At 42.5% G+C, this 23,527-nt stretch overlaps 1 protein-coding gene across 6 annotated transcripts in view; it reads right to left on the bottom strand.

The window, feature by feature from the left end:
- Window positions 1-516: 516 nt before the first annotated feature.
- Window positions 517-23,527, bottom strand: part of Bcl2a1 (BCL2 related protein A1) — a 48,231-nt gene continuing 25,220 nt past the window's right edge. For 4 of the 6 annotated variants that reach the window (XM_033761130.1, XM_010621205.3, XM_033761128.1 and 1 more), the window contains 3 exons: window positions 23,333-23,466; window positions 11,422-12,009; window positions 517-758 (listed from right to left, as the gene is read on the bottom strand). In XM_033761130.1, coding sequence (XP_033617021.1) covers window positions 651-758; window positions 11,422-11,934 — 621 coding nt within the window. In that variant the 5' untranslated portion in view covers window positions 11,935-12,009; window positions 23,333-23,466 and the 3' untranslated portion in view covers window positions 517-650. Of the gene's footprint in view, window positions 759-11,421; window positions 12,010-13,101; window positions 13,121-23,332; window positions 23,467-23,527 lie in introns of those variants that run through there. The other 2 variants (XM_033761132.1, XM_033761131.1) reach the window with 2 other exon arrangements.

The raw sequence follows: 23,527 nt of genomic DNA, 5'->3' as shown, positions 1-23,527 counted from the left end.
AGATGAATTCCAGTTTCTATGTCTTGTCTATAAAGAGAATGAGAGGTGCAGACAGGAGGGCCAGGAAGGTCAGACAGAAACTTAGCTTCTGAGGCTGCTTCTGGGGCCTTGACTTAGGGATTTCATTTTCTGAGCTCCAGTACCACATAGTTGGTTGCTGTATCCATCAACACCAAACAACAGGCCAGAGAGTGAAATTTGGGTGGTGAGAAAGACATCAATGTAAAACTCTGAGCTTCTGGGGGACGGGGTACCCTGGGCCCGGGCCCAGGAAGGAGTAGGTGGCAGACCTCACCTCCTGTGTGGTCTGGCCTCATGACACACAACGACTTCACCATTGTGGGCACACACAAGCTTCCATGGGGCAGGAGAGATACCACCTTCCTGGTCATCATTGCTTACTTTAGCACCTAATGTATCCCCTGTACCATGCTGAAGTGCCAGGCAGACCTAAAATTAAGATACAAATTACACACAGAGATAAATATTCACTATTTATTTATTAAAATAGGGAGGGAAAAATCCTGTAACCTTAGGAAAAGGTTACATCATGAAAGGGGTGGGGCGTGAGTGTTGTTTTTGTTTTTGTTATTTTAAGTGGAAGGAGTCTGGTTGGCAGTAGTTCTCTCCAGAGTCATTGTCCTTTTTGGTCAGTAGAACTGCTTCAGGACAGAGAATATCTCACAGATCTGTCCTATAACTCCCACAAAAGTCAGCCAGCCAGATTTGGGCTCAAACTTCCTTACAAAGCCGTTTTCCTATGAGAGAATAAATTAAGATTTTTTAAATTAGTGGAGATGAGGCTTGCTGAAATAACAAGTGAAGACATTTTCATGTGTACAGTGTAAGTAGTCAGTTCTCCGTACCGTCACTATTTGTACCCTGCCCCTCTCATAGTTGTTCTTTGCCTCCAAATCTAGACCTCACTCACAGCAATGTCCCACAGAAGCACCCTTGGAGCTTCATGTATGGTTTTCATTGTTTGCAGCCACATGTTAAAAGTAAAAGGAAACAGGCAAAAAATAATTTTAAGATATAGCTAGTATACATTCTAGTTAATATACCTAAAATATTATTTAAATATGCAAGCAGTATGAATCATTGAGATATTTCATCTTTTATTCCAAATGTTCAAAATCCAATAGTATTTAGTACTTCCACCCTGATTCAAACTAGTCACATCTCAATTATTCAGTACCCACAGTGACTACCTTGTTTCCCTGAAAACAGAGCAGCCACTGAGCAAGAGAATAGTGAAGGCCGGGAAGGCCAGGATGGGCTGATTGGGGCTGGTATTTCTGATCTCTAGTCTTCAAGCCTATTTTCTGTTTTGGTCTTATTTTCAGAGAAAGAGGGGTAGCCACAGCAAACACAGGTAAAGGGGAGAGCAAGTTCTTCTTTCTCTTTCAAGTGTCTAGCACTTAAAATTCATTTAAATTATAAGCTATTATATGGGGAATTATGAGGATTCAGAGTAAATTCAAATTAGACTAATGCATTTGAACCTATGAAAAAGTTGATTGTTTCTATTATGATTCATTCTCTGCTAGACCAGACATAGCTTTTTGCTTTTTGTTTGTTTGTTTTGTATTGGAAATTGAACCCAAGAAGCACTAGGTTACATCTACAGCCTTTTAAATTTTATTTTGAGACAAGGTCTTTGCTAAGTCACCCAAACTCACCTCAAAGTTATGATCCTCCTACCTCGGCCTCCAGAGTAACAGGGAAACACCACACCCAACTCCTCATCTACCTTTAAAGGTCCACCTCTTAGTACTACCACAGTGGCAATTATCATTCACCATGAGTTTTACAAGGGACACTCAAACCACAGCAGTGCAGTGTATTATTTTATGTGTCAGGCTTCTTTGGGACTAGAGTGGTTCAATTTAACAAAAGACTGCTGTTCCCTGAAATAGGCAGACCTGAGCATTCTTTGTCCACTGCTCAATCACTGACATGAAATTGCACCCTCACTGTACATGTATTGTTATACACAGAAATTACTCATTTAATGACCCATCTGTTTGATGACTGTTTCGTCTTTGCGACATGCTGCTCAGCCTTATGATCTGCATTCGGACTTAGGACACAGGAGAGTGAGCAGCAGTGGAAGCTTATGGTGGCTTCTTCTACAGTACAATACTGCCATTTTTGCTGGTTGTATATACAGTACTTTTATGTTCTGTTATACATCAGAGCACTGTATGTAAGAGTTACACAGATAAAAACAAAGTGATCAAGTCAGAGTTTATTTTGACCTTTTCTTTGTTCTAAATATTGTAATGTATGAACTATATACAATTCTTCCTTTAGCTACCAATTCATTTAATATGGTCACAGGAACAGAACATGGTTGTTAAACAAGGAATAATGCCCCTAAACTATGGACTGCATCATTAAAGGAAATATTTTTGGAAGGCAGCTATGCTAACCATTATACCACCAATGCCTCCAGGAAAATATTTTTGGAAAGAACACATTTGAAAAAATTTTTGAAAAGAAGTTAATGCCACTGCCCTCACAGGGTACATTAAGTACAATCATAATTAGGGTGTGCATAATTACAGCATAAACACTTTCAACATCACCTCACACATTCCAGGCAACATTTCTCTTTTTTTTGTTTTTTGGGTTTTTTTTGGTACCGAGGATTGAACTCAGGTCCCTGAGCTTGCAAGGCAGGAAGCCATGAGATAAACCCCTGGCCCTCAGGTAACATTTCTAAGGTTACAGAATATTCCACTAATTTGAGATGACACAACTTACTTAGCCAGTTCCTGATTTTTAGGCATTTGGGTTGTTTGCAGTTTCCCCCTTCTTAGAAATAACACTTGCATAGTGAATGCCAAGTGTTTCCCCTGCCCCACCCTTAGTTTTTTGGAAGATTGTCTCATGTACTAACAGTACCTATGATAGGAGGTAATCACAGCACTCCTGCCTCCTGGAATACAGGCACTTCTCACTTAATATCTGGGTTCTGTCCTGCCACTAGTTCAATGTGCAGAATTGTGTGTAGTATATGCATTACAATACTCAGAACAAAGAAATGATCAAAGGAAACTGACTGGATGACTTTGCTTGTATTTGCGTAACTCTTACAGGCAGTACCGTGATGTATTACAGACCATAAAACTACAGTATTACACAGTACAGTACAATCAGCAGAAATAAAAGTAAAAGAAGCCACAATAGGGCCACACTGCCACTCACGTGCCTGTGTCATAAGCCCAAATGCTGGTCTAAAGTCCAAGCAGTCATTAAACACATAGGGCATTAAGCTGGGGATATCTGTACACACTGCTTTCCAGAAGGTCCTTTGGGGCAACATCACGGCCTTATCCTTATCCGTAGTAGGAGCTGGGATTCAAAAATGATGTTGAGCATTTCATAGGCTTTACACAGAGCCAGTTTAATTGGTCTAAAAAACAAAAAGACTGTGTTGAAATGTAAATTTCTTTAGCTGCTAGTAATGTTTTCCTATACACTTTTAATGATTTATGTTTCTCTTTTCAACAGCCTTTCCTTTTTTAGTTATTGAAAGGCTTGACGATTTTTCTCTTACATTTAAATGAACTCTTTTATGGTAAATGTAAATATTTTCCTACTCCTTTATTCCTTAATTGTAATTTCAAGTTTTTCATCATCATATAGCTGAATTCATTCGTTGTGTTTCTTTGGTTCCCCCTATTTTCTTTAGAAGTTGAATACTTATTAGAAAGATGACATGTTAACTATCCAAACACACTAGACCTTGGTTGTCATAATAAGGAATCATTGCGCTTGACTGATTTTGGGTAATGAAAATTCTAGGAAGCAGAGAAAGAAAGTGTCTACATCCCTGAAGTGTATGGAAAACCCCACGTGTTTACCAGGGCACTGGGATAGGGGCGCAGTCTTCCTTCCCTGTGCACAGACCCCACACCCAGCACGTAGACACAGTGGCCTTTCTTGGGCAATCTGCGTGGAGACTTCCCCTGTCTGGTGTGACCTGCTCTCTGTGATGCTGAGAGATAGTGCCACAGCTCTGATTCCCTTCTGAATGTCACACAGACCATATGGGTTCCCTTTTTCGTATTTTCTTATTAGTCGTGCTGTGAGATATCTGCCCCTGGAACTTGCAAGACACTGGGCAAATATTTTCTAGAAAGACACTTAATAGCATTATTTTAATAATTTTCCAATACTTCTCAGGCTTGTTTGGAAAGGAATGCAGTGGAAAGAAGCAGAATACTCATATACAATCCGAGTCTGGGCACTGAAGAGTTGGGTTGTCGTAGGAATCTTATTGTTGCTGTGCCTCAGTTTTCTCATTTGTTAAAATACGGGAGGGCATCAGGCTAGAAGTCATTTTTGTGGGGATGTTTTATAGTTATAGATTATAAATTAATTAAATACAGTATATGGTTCATCGAGTTTGCCTATATTTTAAAAATCTATGTCTGAACCAAGCATGGTGGCACACATCTGTAATCCCAGCTACTCAGGAGGCTGAAGCATGAAAACTGAAAGTTAGAGGCCAGCCTGAGCTACTGAGTGAGACCTTGTCTCAAAATAAAAAATAAAAAGGGTTAGGGATAGCTCCGTGGTGGAGCACATCCTAGCCTGCAGGTGGCTCTGATTTCAAGCTCTAATTCCAAAGGTTGGGGGGTGGAGGTAGGGGATTGTGCTTGCAAGAATAGATTAAGGCTTTTATGGGGGAAAGGTTAGTTACAAAAAGGGGAATCCAGTCCCTTTTCCTTCTCCCTCTCCCGCTTCCTCTACTCTCACCATATTACCTTCTGCCATATTACAAAGCAGCCAGATGCAGCTTCAGACCTCAGCATGCCCAGCCTCCAGAAATATGAGCTCTTTTCCTTATCAACTATGCAGTCTGCAATATTCTGTTACAGCAGCAGAGAACAGACTATAAGGATGCCAATAATCCCTGGAACTTTTTAAAGACATGGCAAATACCAGGTTATTCCCATTTCTGTAGCTATACAGCCGCACAATCATCTGAGAGCTCTTCCCCAGCAGTGACCAAACCCCAACTGGCCTTCAGTCTCTGCCACGCAGCCAAATGACAAGCCGCTAAGCAACAGATGTGAAATGTGATACACAGTGATAAAAGCTCTTGTTGAGGAAGGAGCAGGCTGTGGGGAGCCAGCCACTAATGTAGTGGTCTAGGAGGACCTGAAGGAGGCAGCCTTGGTGCAGAGAACTGAAGAAAAAGAGAGCCACTCAGACCCCTGGGGGAACACCATTCCAGGCAGAGGAGGGAGCAAGTATAAAGGCCCTGGGGCAGAGCCTGTGGAGCTTATCCAGGATGCTGGAGCTGTGATAGAGCAGAGTACATTCATAGAAAATGCGACTTGGGCAATGGTTGGAGGCCAGATCAGGCAGGGCTCTGAGTCCAGAGGTCGGGACTTTGCATTTTGTTTCCAGGGAGAAGGAGTATCTCAGAGGGGTCTGCTTAGGCCAGGTTATGATGTAATTCCCATTTTTTAAACTATCACTCTGTCTGCTATATAGCGAACAGATCATAGTAGAGTGGGACAAGAGCAGGGAGAGAGGCAGTAGGTTATGAAAGTGGTCAAGTGGGGAAGAAGGCAGCTGGATGGGACAGGGGTCTGAAGCCGGGGCTGGGTCCCCAAGCCAGAATGCTGTTCCAGTGGCCACAGCAGAAGGTTTTTTTCTGACTCCAGTGTCACTGTCATGTGCTTCTGCCTCGCTTGGATTACATTTCTCCTGGGTTTTCCTTAAATGATCTTACATCTCACTTTAAAATTTGAAAGAAATGGGGCCAGGGATTTCGCTCAGTGGTGCTGCCTGCCTCTGAAGCGCAAGGTCCTGAGTTTGATCTCTGGTACCCCCTCAAAAAAATTGAAAGAAACATAAAAAGAGTGTGGCTCCCCAAATCTATTTAACCAAAAGATATTTTCCAGCTTTTAAGATCATACCACTTTCAGAAAATGGCTTTGCCAAACTGAACACTTCAGTGATGGCAAACTTATGGCAGACTTATTTGTTTTTCTTTTAAGACAAAAGATGTTAATGTACAAGTTGCTTTTTTAAAAAATAAAAACCTCAGTATTCAGGTTTAATTGCAGTGTTGGTGCTTTGCCCTAAATAAGTGGGTTTGGGGTTGCAATTTGCACACTCAGTCTCTAAAAGGTTCACCATCCCTCAATCGTCTTCATGGCTCTGTACATCTAGCCTGCCCATTCCCTTGGACTCAAATTATCCTTGCCAATCTTTACAGCAGGATGGGAAGGAACAAGGGAGGGAAAAAAGGAAGACAGGCAGTCAGGAAGGAAGGAAGGAAGGAAGGGGAAAGAACCTTTTGGCCTCACTTCTATGATTCTAGCTTTAATGTTCTACTTACCTGGAAAGTACCACTCTGTACAGCCCTATTTTAAAAGGGGTTTTCTTTTGCCATTTAGATAAATTGTTAAACTTACATATTTAGACCTTTTGGAGTTTCCCACATAACCTCATAGTTGAAAAGTCCTTGACAGTTCACAAAGCACTTTCACAAAAGTGTTTTTCTTGTCTTTCACCTTCCCTTCTGAAGCAGGTATTATTATGTCGTTATTGAACATTGTGGATATATTATTGTATCACATATTATTATCCACATTATGTAAGGATTCTGTGTCGCAGGGAATTTCAGTATTACACCCAAGATTACACCTCCAGTAAGCAAAAAAAGTCAAGATTCACCTCCTGTTTTAACACTCATTCAATCCCCCCATCAACACGTGCTCATTGGACACCTTCTACAGAAGAGGCCCTGTGCTAAGTACCAGGTCTAGAGATTCATTCAGTAGATATGATGCCCCCTGCACGGAGGTAAGGCCCAACGAATCTTCCTACTTCTTCAGCACAGGCAGAGGAGAATGCCGCATCCCAGAGGAATGGGTCAAAAGAAAGAATGATCCCAAGGGATGAGAGCCATGAGTTTCATCTCAAGCTTACTCTTTCTTTTTTCTTCTTTTCTTTCCTTTGACATGTGTCTTACTCTGTTGTCCATGCTGTCCTTGAACTCCAGGTTTCAAGCAATCCTTCTGCCTCGGCCTCCCCAGTAGCTGGGACTATAGCACCTGTGCCCTACTACAGCACATTCTAGTGGCTTTCAAGAACCATCTTCTTCTTCTGAATGCTAATGATGCCTACCATAAAACATGACACTGGCTCTTTCATCTGATCTTCAGAGATCCTCAATTTTTAGCACTTCAAACTGGTCTAGGGGACAGGAGAAAATAAAGAAAACATGGAAGAGGAAGAAAGAGATAAGAGTCTCAAACAAAAAAAGGAAGGAAAAGGAGGATAGGTGCTCAAACTGATAATAAAGAAAAAGGAATGAGACTGTGAGCCCCATTTTTGTTGTGCCAGCCTTGTTTTTCCCTCTCGTGTCTACTTTACATGACAACTAATATCTAGCTGTAGTTGGTCACATAGTTTATGGAGACTAAATATATTAACCAGATGCCCTCAGTGGAAGCAATGCAATGCCACTATTGGCTATAAACATCCCCCCAAGCTTGTGTTGAGCACACAGTTACAGAACTGTTCTAAGTGCTTTGATTTAGTCACTGATTTGATCTTTGATCAGTCCTGGGAAATAGGGTGCAACACCCTCCAGTTTTGCTGAAGAGGAGCTGGCTTAGGTGAATGGTACAATTTGTTCAAGTCACACAGAGACCAGTGCCAGGCCAGGAAACGAACCCAGATCTGAGTCATACTCGGCACTCAGTATCTATACTGTGCTCTTACCGCTACCGCTACATTCCCAACCCAGAAGTTTGCATGAAGTCTCCTGGCACTTTAAAAATATAATTAGATATGACTGTATGTGTTTGGAGAGATTTTTTCAGAAGGATAGAAAGGGAGAAGTTGGTGCCACCTGATAAAGTTGTGCAATGCCTCTTTCCCTCTTCTGCGGGCCTCTGACTCGGCAGCATCGGCATGTGATCACACATTTCCGATGAAACAAATCATTCAAGAATAAACTCATGCAGCTAAGCATGGTGGCACATGCCTGTCACCCCAGCACTGAGAGGCTGAGGCAGGAGGACTGCAAGTTTGAGTCCAGCTTTGGCAACTTAGCAAGACCTGTCTCAAAATAAAAATAAATACATAAATTTAAATAAGTAGTTCTTACATAAAAATAAATACTGAGGATGTAGCTCAGTGCAGAGGCTCCAGATTCAATTTGTAGTAGCACTAATTAATCAACCTGAGCAGATCTGACAACAGCACTGTGTGAAACTATCACTTTGTCACGGCTGTGTGCACTGATGCCAAAGAGCATCCCCTGGAATTAGCAGGACTGATGTCTCCCATAAGCTGAGAACAGAGCAATGGAATTGCCTGGACGTGATGTCTCAGTGTGACCCCAGCACGTCCACAGCCTCGGCTGAGGAGGAGTACGGAACCCATGTGGGACACGATGGAGGATGAGTGTGTGTTTAGTGTGTGCGCTAACACCTCCATGCTGGCCACACCATGCTCACACCAGAGCCCTGTAAAAGAAGACTGCGTGTCTGGAAATTCTAGGAGACCACCTTACACCCCATTCATTCTGTGTTCTAGGTGCTCATAGAATGGACTATGAAGTTGAATTTCTGAGTTACAGGTGTTTCCTGTCCTGTATTCCTTGTGTCCTGCTGGGCAGCAGGCAGAGACACCCCACTCACAGCAAGTGTGCAAGCTGGGCATTCTCTACAGGCTTATCCGGTATGTGGCTTCTGTGTACAGAAGTTGCCTTCCACAATGTGGCAAAAATGTTGCTGAGTCCTTCAGCATAGCTTCCTGCAGAAGAGAACATGATCAGGCTTCACGCAGCCTACATCAAGCTGAGTAAGAGAGAATTGTTCCGGAAGAAGGGCATGATTGAGAAAGAAGACTGGTTCTAATAAGGCCTACTGTTAGGCAAGAAGGCCTTAAACAAACAGTAAGTGGCACAAAGTAAAAGATTAACATACCTGATGGCTTTTTCTTCTCATGCATTTTTGGGGAGTAAACCCAGGGCCTTTGCACTGAGCTACATCTCCAGCCCTTTTTATTTTTTGTTTTTGAGAAGAGTCTCATTATGTTTCCTAGGCTGGCTTTGGACTTGAGATTCTCCTGCCTCTACCTCCCCAGGAGCGTGGATTACAGGCATAGACTCCTGGCTTGCATCGAACTTTTTTTTTGATCAAATTTTTAAACATTCATAACAACTGAAGACAGCTATGGTTTTAAAAGATAATCAACAAACTAGAAGAAATCTGCTATACACAAACATAATTTTTATCCACAATATTCAAAGACTCCTTATAAATCAATAAGAAAAAAACCAAATGATAGGAGAATGGGAAAAAGCTATAAACAGGTAATTCCCTGAATAAGAATTATAAGTGCTTAAAAAACACATGAAAAGATGCTCAATATGCAAAGATATGTAGCCCTACTAGTAACCAAGAAAACAAGAACCAACACAAGATAAACAACAAATTGGAGAAATTACACAAGATTGCTACAACCTAATACAGGCATTATCTGTTTAACAAATATTCAGATTTATGAGCCACCCTTTCCTTTGTATAGTCCTATACACTGTTTATAGGTCCTCGAGGTCTTATTTTTGTAGAGTATACCTTGTTTATACCATACTGTAATTTCTGCTGACTGTATTATACAGTACAGTACTGTAGTTGTATGTTCTGTTATACATCACAGTACTGCATGTAAGAGTTATGCAAAAAGCAAAATCGTCAGCTCAGAATCTCCTTTGACCATTTGATTGTTCTGCATGTTGTAATTGTATAATACATACTACATACAATTCCTCATTTAGTAAGCAATTCATTTAACGACCTAGTCGTAGGTACTGAACTCGGTCATTGAATGGGGAGTGTCTGTGTGAATCAGCCCACTGGTGGCAGGGGCAGCTCTCACAAGCTGCTGGGGAGAGTGACTCAGTGGAAACAGGCTGGAAGACAAGGGTCTAGTAGACACACCATAACCCAATAGTCCTATGACCCAACATCTGCCCTAGAAAAGACACACACACACACACACACACACACACACACATACACATGTGCATGTACATACAGGGAAAAGGGGCACAAAGATACTCAGGAAAGTACTATTTGTGACAGCAAGATCTGGAAATAACCTAAATATCCATCAGCTGGAATGGCCAGCTAGCTAGTCAATGGCACTTACATACAATGGAAGATATGAAGGACTCTAACGATTACTATTTTAAATAGCTTTGATTGAAAAAGAAGTTGCAAAATAAGTACTGTGCCCTATTTTTATAAGTACTTGTTTTTATAAATAAAAAATTTTAACAAAGAAATACTATGGGGCTGAGGATATAGTTCAGGGATAGAGTATGTGTTTAGCACAAGGTTCTGCATTCAACCCCCAGCCATCTCCCCACAGGCAAAAAAAAAAAAAAAAGAAAAAGAAAAAGAAAAATCTATTAGTTGAGCATGGTAGCATGGCCCTATAATTCCTGCTACCTCAGAGGCTGAAGCAGGAGGATCACTTGAGCCCAGGAGTTTGAGACCTTGCAAAATAGCAAAACAAAGAGGAAAACAAAAAACACTACATGTGTGTGTATTTTCTTTGGACTTATTCAATCGGCATGTTCTGCATATAAAATAATAAGTAACCTGGGAGAGGTGAAAGCTAGCTAGAGCTGGGCATTGGAAAGAGACTCGGGAGAGATATAATTGATGTTTTTAAAATAAGTACTAAGTGTACTGGAACAGAAAGGAAAGTATCACCTTCAGCTCTGAAAGGCTTCTTATCAATGCCAGTTCTTCATAGCCTTGGCTTTTGAAGCATTGATAATAAACTGAATTTTTACTTAAAAATTCTTTCTAAAACGGCTCTTGTTAGTGATACAGTACATTGTGTGTGGTTTTTGTTAATCAATAAGCTTTAACAGCCCAGAATTTATTATAATAAAAAACTGAAAAAAATCAATTTGCAAGTAATAAACTTGCAAAATGTACACCTGTCTTTTGCAACATAATGAATGCCTACGTTGAACAGCATCTAATAGCAATCTTTCTGTACTAATTCTGCATCGTTATGCCAACTGCCAAGCTAAGTGTGAGCAGCTGCCCCTACCTTCTCCAGGAAACTGTTTTTTTGGTTCCCAGACCTCACTACCACGATTCACATTGTTAGAAAGAAAAATTGGAGACTGGAGTATTTTCCAGCTCAAGGATTCATTAAAAATGAGCCAAAAGGGACTTTTTTTAATTTAAAAAAATTAAAACTTCTAATACAACCAGCCCAAAGAAAATAAAACCCTTAGGTAGGTGTTTTATCATTGTTTTAATTGGCAAGGAAACTCAATTTCTATTTCACATTTTTAAAAGTAAAGAAGTAGAAGACAGGAAGAACGATAAAGACAATGTCCACAACACATACCCAGCCTCCGTTTTGCCGTATCCAGTCTCCTGTGTGGTTCATTATGAACTCAGCCACGAAGTAAGAAATCTCCTTGTAAGTGTTCCCATCTGGGGCAATCGGCTCTGGCAGTTTCTTGAGGATGACCCCACCAAAAGCAAATATGGTCACAATCCGTCCCCAGTTAATGACTCCATCCTCGAACTCCTTCTCCATTACCTGGTTGAATATTGTCCTGGCAGTGTCTATGGACGCCACATCAAATCTGTCTAAGCTTGGCTTCAGACTCTTTTCAACTTTTTCCTGGACTGAGAAAGCTACATCCTGTAGCACTCTGGATGTCCTGCTGGGGCTGGTCCCTCGATGAGGTACTTGTAGGACGTGAAGCAGGTACTCCTGGGCCAGAGTTTGAGTGTACCTGAACTCCAGGTCAATCATCTTGGGCTGGGGAGGACAGCCTGGAGCTGGCTCGCCTGGGACCTGTGCAGGCAGATGGAGGCAGCCAGCAGCAGAGCTGAGCAGGATGTGACCCATAGCGATAGCTGCTGGCCGGTGGAATTTCTGTTTGCATCATGGTTTAGGATCCTTCCTCCTACTTTCTTGCGTAGGCTGTGTATGAAAGAGAAAGTTTAAAATGTGAAAGAGGAAAGTATTTTGAAGAGGTCACTTCCTCATCCTGTGATTAATGCAGTTCGAAAGTCATAAATGTGAGGAGGTGGGGAGGAATCCGGATTCTCACACATTGCCGGTGGGAACGTAAATTGGTCCGGCTCCTGAGAAAAACTTTCAGATAGAATTGCCAAACCCGGCCAGGCCATTCCTAAGTACTAAAGGAGCTGAAGCTGTGCCCTCTCAAATAGGCCAAACTGGCAGACTTGACAGTTTCAAGCTGAAATCACTGGGGGAGCTGTAGCTTGGAGAGCCTTGTGGCTGGTAATTGGGGCTGCAGTGTACCTGAGTAAACAAACTCTGAAACTGCCTTAACTTCCAGGAGCTTCCAACCGTGCCCCCATATCTCAGTAACATCCTTAGATTTACTACCCTAGTCCAGATACCATTTGTCCTGCACAAATACATTGTTCTTTGTCTAAAAAATATAAAAGCATCCTGCTTTGGTCATTTATTTGGACTTCACTTTTTTTTTTTTCTCAGTTTTTTGAGACAGGTCTTGATACATAGTTTTCAGGCTGGCCTTGAACTCCCAGTGATCTTTCTGTCTCAGCCTCCAGAGTTCTGGGATTACAGGTGCGTACCACTATATTATGCTCTAAAATGGTAATTTTATAGTAGTGAATTTCACCTTCCAAAAAAGTTTTGGTGCAGCAGGGGAGTGGAGGATAAGCCAGATTAATAGAAAGTCAAGAATGGACACTTAAGAGGCCTGAGTGTCAGAAGCAGGGGCCCCTCAAGGTTGATGTATTTGGTAGTACTGCTTGATACTTGCTACGCTATGGGAAGGGGGCCAAGCACCTCCTATTTACTTCAGAATTTCTGACAGAAAATAAAGTCAGGCCTTAAACCTTAGTTATTATTCTTAAGTCAGGTAAACTGCCTGATGTATGGAACAAATATTTGTGAGAATGCAGAGAGCGCTGGCCTTCAGGTCAGAGGCCCTGGGTGAGTCCCAGCCAATCGTGTCTTCCCTACTCACTCTGTGCCTGGCCAGGGCTTCCATGGTAGAGAGAAGTAACCCACACTAACCTCGCAGTTGAAATTGTCTAGCACCATGTCTTCTGAAATGTAGGTGCTCAGGCAGAGTGAACTCCCCATTGTGTTTTCATGGACTAATGAGGAATTTGGCTCCTGGTCCCCTCCCTACCCAGTGAGTGCATAACTTCCTAAGTGCACAGTTTGAAGTGAACAGCAGATCTGTCGTTTTATTTCACTTTGGCAGGGCTTCTGAGTAAAGCTTGGCAGAGTTGATGAAATGAATGGCTCAGAGGAATGTTTGGGACTTTGGGGTGGATTTTGAATCTCCTTCCCTGAGTACATAGCAATTACAGCAGCTTCCAAGTCCTTGGGGGAGGTGGGGAACCATTCCTGCCTGGCAGCTGCACACTGAAGAGGCAGTGACTAGAGAAGGAGAGGGTTCATGGTTACTGGAAAATTTGAATTCACTTTTTTCCCCATCCCTAGCTGGAGTGATTTTGATTGCAAATGGAAGAAAATTAATGTGCAACTTGTATTCTTGTCACCACAGGGTTAAGTAGGAAGGGAGAGGGCTGTTTAGGGTGCCAACCTCCTATGTGGATAACTGAGTCCAGACTTGTTGCTTCCCTGCAACTCTACCCCTGACTATGCACTGAGGTCTTGCATCCCACAGGCCATTCCCAGCCAGTGACAGCAGGACAAGAACATGAAGACCATTCTACAAGTCAACTTCCCTTGACAAGTGACTAGTTCAGGAGCCACTGAGCTTGTAGAAACCTTTCCACATTGCATAGCAGTCAAAGGCTCTCCTCCACCTGCCTTCCCTCTCTGTGTCACACAGTCAGTTTGCACAGCATAGTCTCTGGCAGATCACTGCCTCTTCCCCTTCCAGTTCTCCTTACCCCTCACACACCTGCCTACTTCCTCATGGCATTTACTTCTGGGACTACCCAGATCAACATGGGATCCTTATAGAACAAGGAGCTTAGAGTTCTGCAGAAGCCTATGTCTCCAGAGTTTGCCTGGGAAAGTCCTCCCAGACTGGGCCCCTCTGTCTCCAGGTGCAAAAAGCCTAGGGAAGGTTGCTCCTTACCTCAGATTATCTCTGGGCATCATAAAAACTACCAAAAGGGTAGGGCAATTGGGTTTTCTTCCCCTGTTTCATTTGCATGGTGCTGAGCATTTATGAAAAAATAGTAGAAGCTCATGGCTTAAGAGTTGCAGTTCAGCATTTTTTATTCTCTCTCCACCCAGTGCTCTAGCCTGGACCCCAGAAAGGCAACTAGTTGATCTTTGGTGAATAAAAAATGCACTTATCACAGCCAACTATATTTAGGGCTTCATATTCCTGATCTGGATCAAAAAAAGAGAGCTGCTTTAAAACTTCTCAGATATTGTAGCTTGTATTGATGTACTTTGGGAAGTTTCCAAATAATTGCTTTTCAAGTGTAGGTGAGAAAGAGAATGACAAAGTATTTTTTTAAACCCCAAATCATTATTTTTGTATATAAAGTGCAAAAGGTCTGAGGTGGAGGGTGGAGGGACAGGGAGGATTAGAGGCAAATAGCTGACCATGAAACAATGTCAGGCATGGGAGTGTCCTTCCTCCATGCCACTACAGTCTGTATTTCCTGGGCCTACTTAAAGACTATAAAGACTATTGCCTGTCTTCTGAGCTGCTTAATCTACAGATTGACTTTTGCATGAAACTGAGTCCACCCTAAGTACACTCTGAGCAGGCTGACCACGGTAGGTAGGACCTGGAAGCTATTTGTGTATCCATTATTTCATAAATGCATTCTGAGGTAGTACTGTGTACTGTACCCAGACCTGCATGATGTGCTGGAAATAAAAATTCCTGTGCTGGGGATGTACCTCAGTGGTAAAGAACTTGCCTAGCACATATGAAGCCCTTGGTTTGCTTCCAAGCATTGAAGAAAAAATTCTTTCCTTAAAAGAGTTTTCAGTCTAGAGGAAGCTTTAGCATAGTGTAGATAGTCCAAGGTTCTGCAGAAAGGAATAACTAAGAGATCACTGCAGTAGCTTCAAATTTAGAGATTCTCTGCATTTCACACTAAGGCCTGAGCCCAGTTTGAGACCATGGAACAACTCTGAGGTTCTGAGAAATGCGTACATGTGACCCTGCTCTACTGTGGGCCAAGGGCGACAGGCTGCAAATTATTTATCATACCTTTCCACACTTAATACAGATCTATTGCCTGGGAAGCTGGGAACATGTTTCAGTGGGAGAGCATGTTTCAGTTCCTAACAAAACACACGCATACACGAGGAAGTGCCTGTGGCATTTGTCAGCCCAACAGTGAATTAGGAATTTCTTCCATTTTTAATGTGCTTTGAATTCATTTTTGTGATGATTATCACGTGATCAAAATAGACAGTGAACAATGCTGTTGCGTACCATCCAATGAAAAGCAAGGATTTTTGTTTTTCAACAGTAGGAAAAATGTAATGAAGAAAGATAGCTTCTGTCTAAGAGACAGAAGGAGGACCAGAAAGTGGGCTACCCCAGCAGGGATCTTTCATACAGAGGCAGTGCACTGAATCCTAGTAAAGATGTTGGCAAGTTTTAACTTGTCCAGCATGGTCAGTCAAGTGTGAGCTGCCATAGGAAGAGGTGTGTTTTAAAGTGTGCTGTAAATCATAAATCACAAACAATGCATTAACACAAAATCTTGTCATTTCACTGCAGATGTGAGACTGTGCTGTTTCAGATTCCATCCTTTTACGAAAATACCAAATAGTTTCTCTGGTATAAAAGAAACTAAAGTGTAAATAAGGTTCAAATGGTATAAGTGATAACGTGAAATAGGAAGAAAAGATCTAAAGGAGAAGGGGAAGTGGGAAGGATAGGGGGAAGGAAACAAGGGAAAAGAAAAAATATGAGAAAAGGAAAACTGGAAACAAAATCTTTGTAAATAGGGAGGGGTGGGGGGTGAAGGGAGGGTACGGGGTGGGGAAAAATAAGAACCAAGATGGATTATGTAAAAGTACAAGATCCCAATTATTTACCTTAAATGTACCAATAAACTTAATGAAAAAAAAAAAGAAATGTCATTAAGGGAGATAGAATTTGGATCTATGGTTTTTATGATCTTAAGACCAAGGATCAGAGTTTTCAATGGAAATCACTCAGTTTTCATGTGAGAAAAGCACATCAAGCAAGATCCAACATCAAGGTCATGGTAACTTTTATTTGACCTTGATGGAATTATTCAAGCTGAATCTGTACCCAGGAGCACGATGGTGAACTCTGAATACCATGATTTGCTCATTAGAGCATTTAATAAATCATGTTCATAGACTATGGTCTTAGAAATAGGCAAATTGTTTCTTCCTCTATCATGACAATGCTTCTTGTCACACATCACTTCTGGTAAGGCAATTTCTGTTAAACAAAAACGTCATGCTGTATCCTCATTTACTTTGTTCACTGGACCTAGCACTGTACAACTTCTGACTCTTCTGCAAGGTCAGAATGAACATGAAAGGTAAACATTTTGAGTTGATTCAAAACATCAAGGCAGCCACAGTGCACAATAAGACACTCACAAAAGAGGACTTCCAGAACTGCTTCAGAAAGTGCCAAGATGGGGTGGGGATTTAGCTCAGTGGTTCTGGTGCCTGCTTCACGAGCTCAAGGGCCTGAGTTTGATCCCCAGTACCAAAAAGAAAAAGAAAGTGGCAAGAATGGTGGGATAAGTGCGTGCAAAGCAAGGGGAGTATGTTGAGGGGAATTAATGGCAATGGTTCTTTCAGTATAATAATTTTTTTTAACTTAAACATTCACTGTAGTGTTTGATCACCCCTCATCTACATGAACTACAACCTCGTGTGCTTTCATTGTGCTTATGCCAGCTGCCACACTTACACATGCATGCTCCAGTTATGTACTTATTTCTAACAAATGACCTCCTAAAAATCAGGGGCTTAAAACAATGACCATGTGATTTTCTCCTCACCTGACATGTGGGGATCTGCTCTCTGGTGTGCCAGTTTCAATGGAGTGACTCATGCAACTGGGGATTTTTCTGCCAGACCAGAAAAATTACACTACATATGCCAACAGTGAGTTCTGGTGAAGACAGGAGAAACAGCCCCAAGGCCTGGCAATGAACAGGTAAAAAAATACAATCTCCAAGACAAGGCATTAACCTGGGGAAGACTACTGATGTCACTTTACTTTTCCCTACAGGTGGAAGTTGAAGTTTTCTGGGTTTTCACCAAATCAGAGGTGACTCAAGGGAACCCCTACTCCTGGTTGGCTCTTTAGCTTCCTGAGTTTAGCCTGGTTGCTTCCCTATTCCAAGGCCTCTAGAGAAGAACAGTCCTCAAAGAGATACAACCAGAACACAAAGAGGAGCAGGAAGGTGCAGAGGAGCCACCCAAATGTCCCATCATCTTCGTTGGTCCCATGGGGCCAAGATGGTCAGAAAATCTAGTGGAGACAAATGAACCCTCACACCCTATCAGGAAAAGCCAGAGTTCTGAAGTGATATGTCTCTGGTGGGAGCTTGGGATTCTCTAAGGGGAATAGTCTCCAGGAAGTTTTAGAAGGGCAGCCAGCAAGCAGGATTTCCCCCTAATGGTTCTGTTTACTCAGGAACGAACAAAAAAACAACTCCATGTGGCAGGGAAGGAGGGAGTGTCATAAAGCTGGGATAGTGGAATTGGATGCTTTAACAAGGGATATAGAAACCACAAGGGAGATGAAAGGGCAACGGATGGAGAAGAGAACGAGGGAAAAGGAAGGCAGCAGAGACACTGGAATTCTGGATAGCCCTGCATAAAGTCAACCATCTGAGAGGAATGAGCAATAAATAATGCCACTAATTATCCTTCCTCATCTTTTTCTGAACACCCATACCTGCAACTGTGTGGCCAGAATGGTCTTTCCTTTCTCTTACTTTCGTGTCCATTTTTACTTCCACTCTCAGTTCACAATCCTCCAAGGGTTCCTCGTTGCCTGTGACAAGGAGCCCAAACTCTTCAGGGCTCTTTGGGCTCTGAGTCAGACTCCCAGTCAACTTAACTTCAGCCTACCAGGTGCTTCTGAGAGCCAGCCATGCCTCTTCCTATCCCCTGTAGCTAAAAATGGCTTTTCTTTGTTATTCCCACATCTCTGGATCTTCTCTACCTTCAGTTCCCAGTCAGATAAAGCCTTCCCTAGCCACCCCCCAATAATAGGAAAATCTCTCTGTGAGTGCTGGTTGGGCAATGGGTGCCTAACACTGCAGTGAGCACATTGTCTTAGTGGGGCTCCAGGCCACAGTGCTCTGAGAGAGAGAGAACTGTCTTTCTTATCCTCAGTCCCTCCAGAAGATCTGGTTCTGTGACTGGCACTTGCAAAGCTTGTGGTAGATGTGGTGAGGCTTGTGCTCCTGTGCCTTTGCCATCTCCATGAGAAAAGTCTGCCCCATGGAGGCCACCAGTGCCCCAAAATGGGGATTTGAGGAGCAGAGCCAGCAGCGGACTCACAGCTCGAGAGCTCATCACAGCTCTGTCCCAGGCCATCTGCAAACTGGGGACATGGTGTTGAATAATTACTGGCAGAGTGGTATCTATTATTGTCATTGCCATAACACTGAGTATTTTACTAATGGCCTGCTTCATAATCAGGGTGAGGCTGTGGCTGAAACTGCTAGTTTCTCTATTGAACTTTACTCAACAATGCAAAAGACAAAGGCTCTTCTTTCCCCAAATGTCATCTTGGGGGAAGTACAGGAGGAAGCCTATTTAAATAGGACATTTAAGTGATTGGGGCCAAGAGCCGTGGACTTTCCACTGCCCTGAGTGGTAGAAAAAGTTTAGCCAAACGAAAGAAGCAGAAGTAGACAAGGACAGAAAGTGCAACTGGGCCCAGAGGGGCAGTCCTCTGCAAAAGTCAATGCCTAAACACACCAAGGGGTAAAGTTCAGACAGCCAACTCCTGGGCAAACTTCACTGATCCTAATCCCCTGCCAGGCCTGAGCTGGGCTGCAGGGACATGTCAACAAGGGTGTGTTACAGTCACACAGTGTAATGGGTGTCAAACAAGGCAGCAAAGGCCAACTGCAGGATGTGAAGTGGCAAGATAAAAATGACAGGAAGATCCTTCCTAGAAGAGATGGGGAGGCCTGCCCAGAGGAGGAGGTCTGTTCTGGAGGTGGCTCTCAGGGATGCAGAGAGATCCAGGCAGAGAGCACAGCACTGTAAATACGCACAGTTGTGTCCCAAGAACTGCACTTCTGATGGGCTGAAATGGAGACTTCTGGGGGTGGGTGAGTGTTAAGAGGTAAGCAGAACTCAGGGCCCCAGGGCTGTGTGTACTGGTTCAGGGGGTTGGGACCGAGCAAAAAGCAGAAACGTTTGATGGATTTTAGCATGGTTGGATCTGCATTGTAGAAAGGAGGGAGATTCAGATAGTATTATTTAGTGGATTTTTTCCTGAGGAAAGGGCAGTTAAATAACAGATTTTTCTTAACTTTGGTTTAATTGATGTGTAATTTCTAAAAAAAAAAAAATCTCAAACATCTCTACAAAATATAAAAATTTCTACTGTCCCAAAATATTTACTTGCGCCCTTCCAGTCAGTCCTTTCTCACTCACTGGCCACAGCTAACTGTCAATCTGCCTATCATTACAGTAGTCAGAGATTTTTTCCCATCCTGGAATTTCATATAAATGAAACCAACCAGTGTGTACCCATTCATGTTTACTTTCTTTTACTTGACATAATGATTCTGATGTTCATTCACATCTTTGTGTACAGTGGACCCTCAAGTTAAAACTGGGCTGAATATGAACAACTTGGGTTACAACTGGAATTTCAGTTTTAACTTAGGGGTCTTGAGTCAAAGTCTTGAGTTACGACCAGAATGCCGGCTGTTTGTGCTTCCAGATTGTCTCAGATACAGATATAACCCTTAAGGAGTTCTGGAAGGAACATTACAACAGCCTTTCTTATGTGGGGTGCATTGAGAAATCCTGGGCCAGTGTCTTTTTAAGGACACTGAGACCTGCCTGTTTACAGGAGAGAGACTTTGAAGGCTGTATAGGGAAGCCCAAATCTTCATTGATCTACTTGAGTTACAACCAGCCCTTGGGAATGAATTAAGTTAATAAGTCAAGGGTCCACTATATATCAGTAACAAGTTCCTCGTTATTATTGAAAAAAATATTTCATTGTATGGATATTCTGTCTTGTTATCCATTCTCCTTTTAATATACACCTGATTTGTTCACAATTTTTGGCTTTTATGAATAAAGCCACTATGAATATTCACATATAGATTTTATAAACATAAGTATTCAGACATCATAAGATGCCAGAAATATCAGTTGACTATGTTACTATAATTCTGCCTACTAAAATCCCCCAAACCTCAGCACCCTCTGCCAGTAACCATTCAACACCCTGCCCACCAGTTTGCAGATTGACTAGGACTGATGTGCATCGAGTCCAGACCTGTGGATCACTGGCTCTCTTCTCTGAATCTCCCATTCTTGGGGCACTGGTCATTTCCATGGGGCAGACTTTCCTCATGCAGATGGCAAGGCCACAGAAGCACAAGTCTCACTATAGAGGTGCATTTTAGGTTTCTTCCTGAGTCATCTGCTAACACCCCTTTGGAGGGAGCACATCACAGGTTAATCTTCCAGCAAGAGGAGTGTATATTTGCTGAATAATCCAAATTACTGTGCCAACTGCCAAGAAGACCCTCTCTAAGTAAAGAAAACAATGGTCTTTCCTGATTTGTCACTGTGTGAGGTGTCTATATCACCTAGCTTGTCTTCCCCACACCTTTCCCCTCTTTAGAAACAACACCTTTTTCCGATAAACTTTCCACTCACCAATTGCAATTACAAGGTTCCAATTGAGGTATCAGATTTGCTAAAAAACCAACTTCAACACCCTGATTTTTTTTTTTTTTCGGTACCAGGGATCAAATTCAGGTCCTTGTGTTTGCAAGGCACTAAGCTAAATTTCTGACCCAACCTGACTTATCTTTTATTGGTCCTGATGAAGGTATCTGACCCAACGAGGACTAATCAGGGTCCTTCCTCAAGGTATTTAGGTTTGGTAACAGTGCTGTGGTTCAGACACGGCTTGTCGCTATGCTGGAAGCTCTGTCTTCAATGTGCCAGCTTTAAGAGGAGGTGGGGCTCAGTGGGGAGGACTCAGGTAGTGACAATTTCCACCTCATGAGTGAGCAACGCCATCTCAGGAGAGGGAGCTAGCCCTTGCACAAGTGAGCGGCTTCCCACAAGAGCAACCTCAACCCTCCCCACCCCTTTGCTTCCTTGCTGGAGCACATGTGCCTTTCACCTGTGGCTGGGGCACATGGTTCTGTGGCTTCCCAGGTAACGTGGGCAGCTTGCATCTCCTTAGTGATACCTGAGCTTGCCTTGTGATTGGCTGGAATGAATTGCCCTTTAATGAGGCAGTACGCACAGTTTGCAGCAAACAGACAGGCTAGAACTGGGTTTTAATACAGTTGTTGAGCGGAAAAGCCATTTGCCTTTTCTGTGGCAAAATACAGATAATATAAAATATACTTGGAGAGGCTGGGGGTGGAGCTCTGTGGTAGTGTGCTGGCCTAGCATTCAGAATCCTGGCATTCAATCCCCAGCATTTCAAATGTAAGAATACAATTTACCATTTTCACCATTATCAAGCATATAATTCAGTAGCATTAAGGACATTCACACTGATGTGCAAATGTCAGCATCCATTTGCAGAATACCTTCATCATCCTAAACCTAAACACTACACCTAGTAAGCAACAACTGGGGATGTGGACATAGCTCAGTTAGTAGAGCACTTGCCTAGCATGCACGAGGCTCTGGGTTTGATACCCAGCACAATAAACAAAATAAGAATATAACTCTTCACCTTCACCACACCAGCCCCTTGTAACCATTCTCCTACTTTCTGTATCAATTTGAGTATTCCGGGCACCTCAGATAAGTGGAATAACACAGTATTTTTCCTTTTGTGCCTATATTGTTTCATTCAGCATAAAATGTCATCAGGGTTTACTTGTTTTAGCATGTGTAAGTTTCCTGCCTTTTTAAGGCTGAATCACATCCTACCTATGTTCCTATGTATTTACTACATTGTGTTCATCCATTCATACACAGGAAGACACTTGAGTTGCTCCTACGTTGTTTGTTTATTTGTATGTGTGTTTTGCTTTTGTTTTGTTCTTGCAGCACTGGGTGTTGAACCCAGGGCCTCACATATGCTAAGGAAACACTCTACCACCGAGCTCCCCAGTCATTTCTTAACTAAGTTGCCCAAGCTGATCTCCAAATTGTGATCTTCCTGCCTTGGCCACCTGAGTAGCTGAGATTGTAGGCATGCACCACTATCCCAGTTAACACCATGTTTTTTTGTTATTGGTTTTTTTGGGGTTTTTTGATACCAGCGATCGAATCAGGACTTTGTGCTTGCAAGGCAGGTGGCAGAACCACTAAGCTAAATTCCCGGCCCTAATGCCTATGTTTTGACTATTGTTAACAGTGCTCGGCGAACATTGGCGCACACGTATCTGTTCAAATCCTTGCTCTCGGGTTTTTGAGTATATATGCTTAGAAGCAGAGTCATTAGATCATAAAGCCCATTTGGCTTTATGAAAAAAATTTCATTGGAAGGGAAAACTAACTTTTTGGCAAAGAAAATAGCAAATTAACAGAGGATAAAAATAATGTCTGCTTCAACAGATAATTCTTTTATCTTACAAAATAAGTGAAGACAGATGTGCTTTTTGGGGGGCTGAGTTCCTCTATCTCTGTCTCTCTCTTACCCCACACACACACACACACACACACACACACACACACACACACACACAATTACTTTAAATGTATTAAAAGTTAGTCCATAAACTGACTAATCTCTGAAACCATCCCAAAACTAATCCAGCGTGACAAGCTAGATTGTTCTCTTTGGTGCAACTCTGGGAGTGACAATGTCTGGGTTTGCAGTCTGGTGTTGGATGACTACTCTGAACCGCAGTGTCAGCAATCTTTCCGGTCAGAGGGAAGGCCCACAGGCTGGTCTGATCAACCCACAAACTAAAGATGAAATATTTGCTGACTGCTAGACAGATAAAATATCAAATTGGAAGATGTCAACTTCATTATTTCAAAGCTGACTGTACAGTCTATCAAAGTTCATAAAGTTCGTATTTAACAAACTGGCACTTTTCACGCAAATGCGCACTTTTGTGCTGCCATAACTCATGCACTGCATATGCAAAAACAGTTCTGTGCTGCTTACCAACAGGGACTTGGCTGAGGATGTGTTATTAGGTGACTGTGTCACGGGCTTACACACTGCAGTGGTTACAGCATCACTGGGCCATCTGCTCCTCATTGTCTCACATGCAGCTCGACTGTGGTTTCACTGCAGCTCTGTGGCCATGGAAAAGATTTTTCAGTTCCTTCGTCATAAACTGGGTAAATAACAGCAACG

Source organism: Fukomys damarensis, unplaced genomic scaffold (genome assembly GCF_012274545.1).
Source record: "Fukomys damarensis isolate Sample0158 unplaced genomic scaffold, DMR_v1.0_HiC HiC_scaffold_7, whole genome shotgun sequence".
NCBI lineage: Eukaryota > Metazoa > Chordata > Mammalia > Rodentia > Bathyergidae > Fukomys > Fukomys damarensis.
Note: the sequence above shows the minus strand (reverse complement) of the source record. Positions and strands in the feature narration are given on the sequence as shown.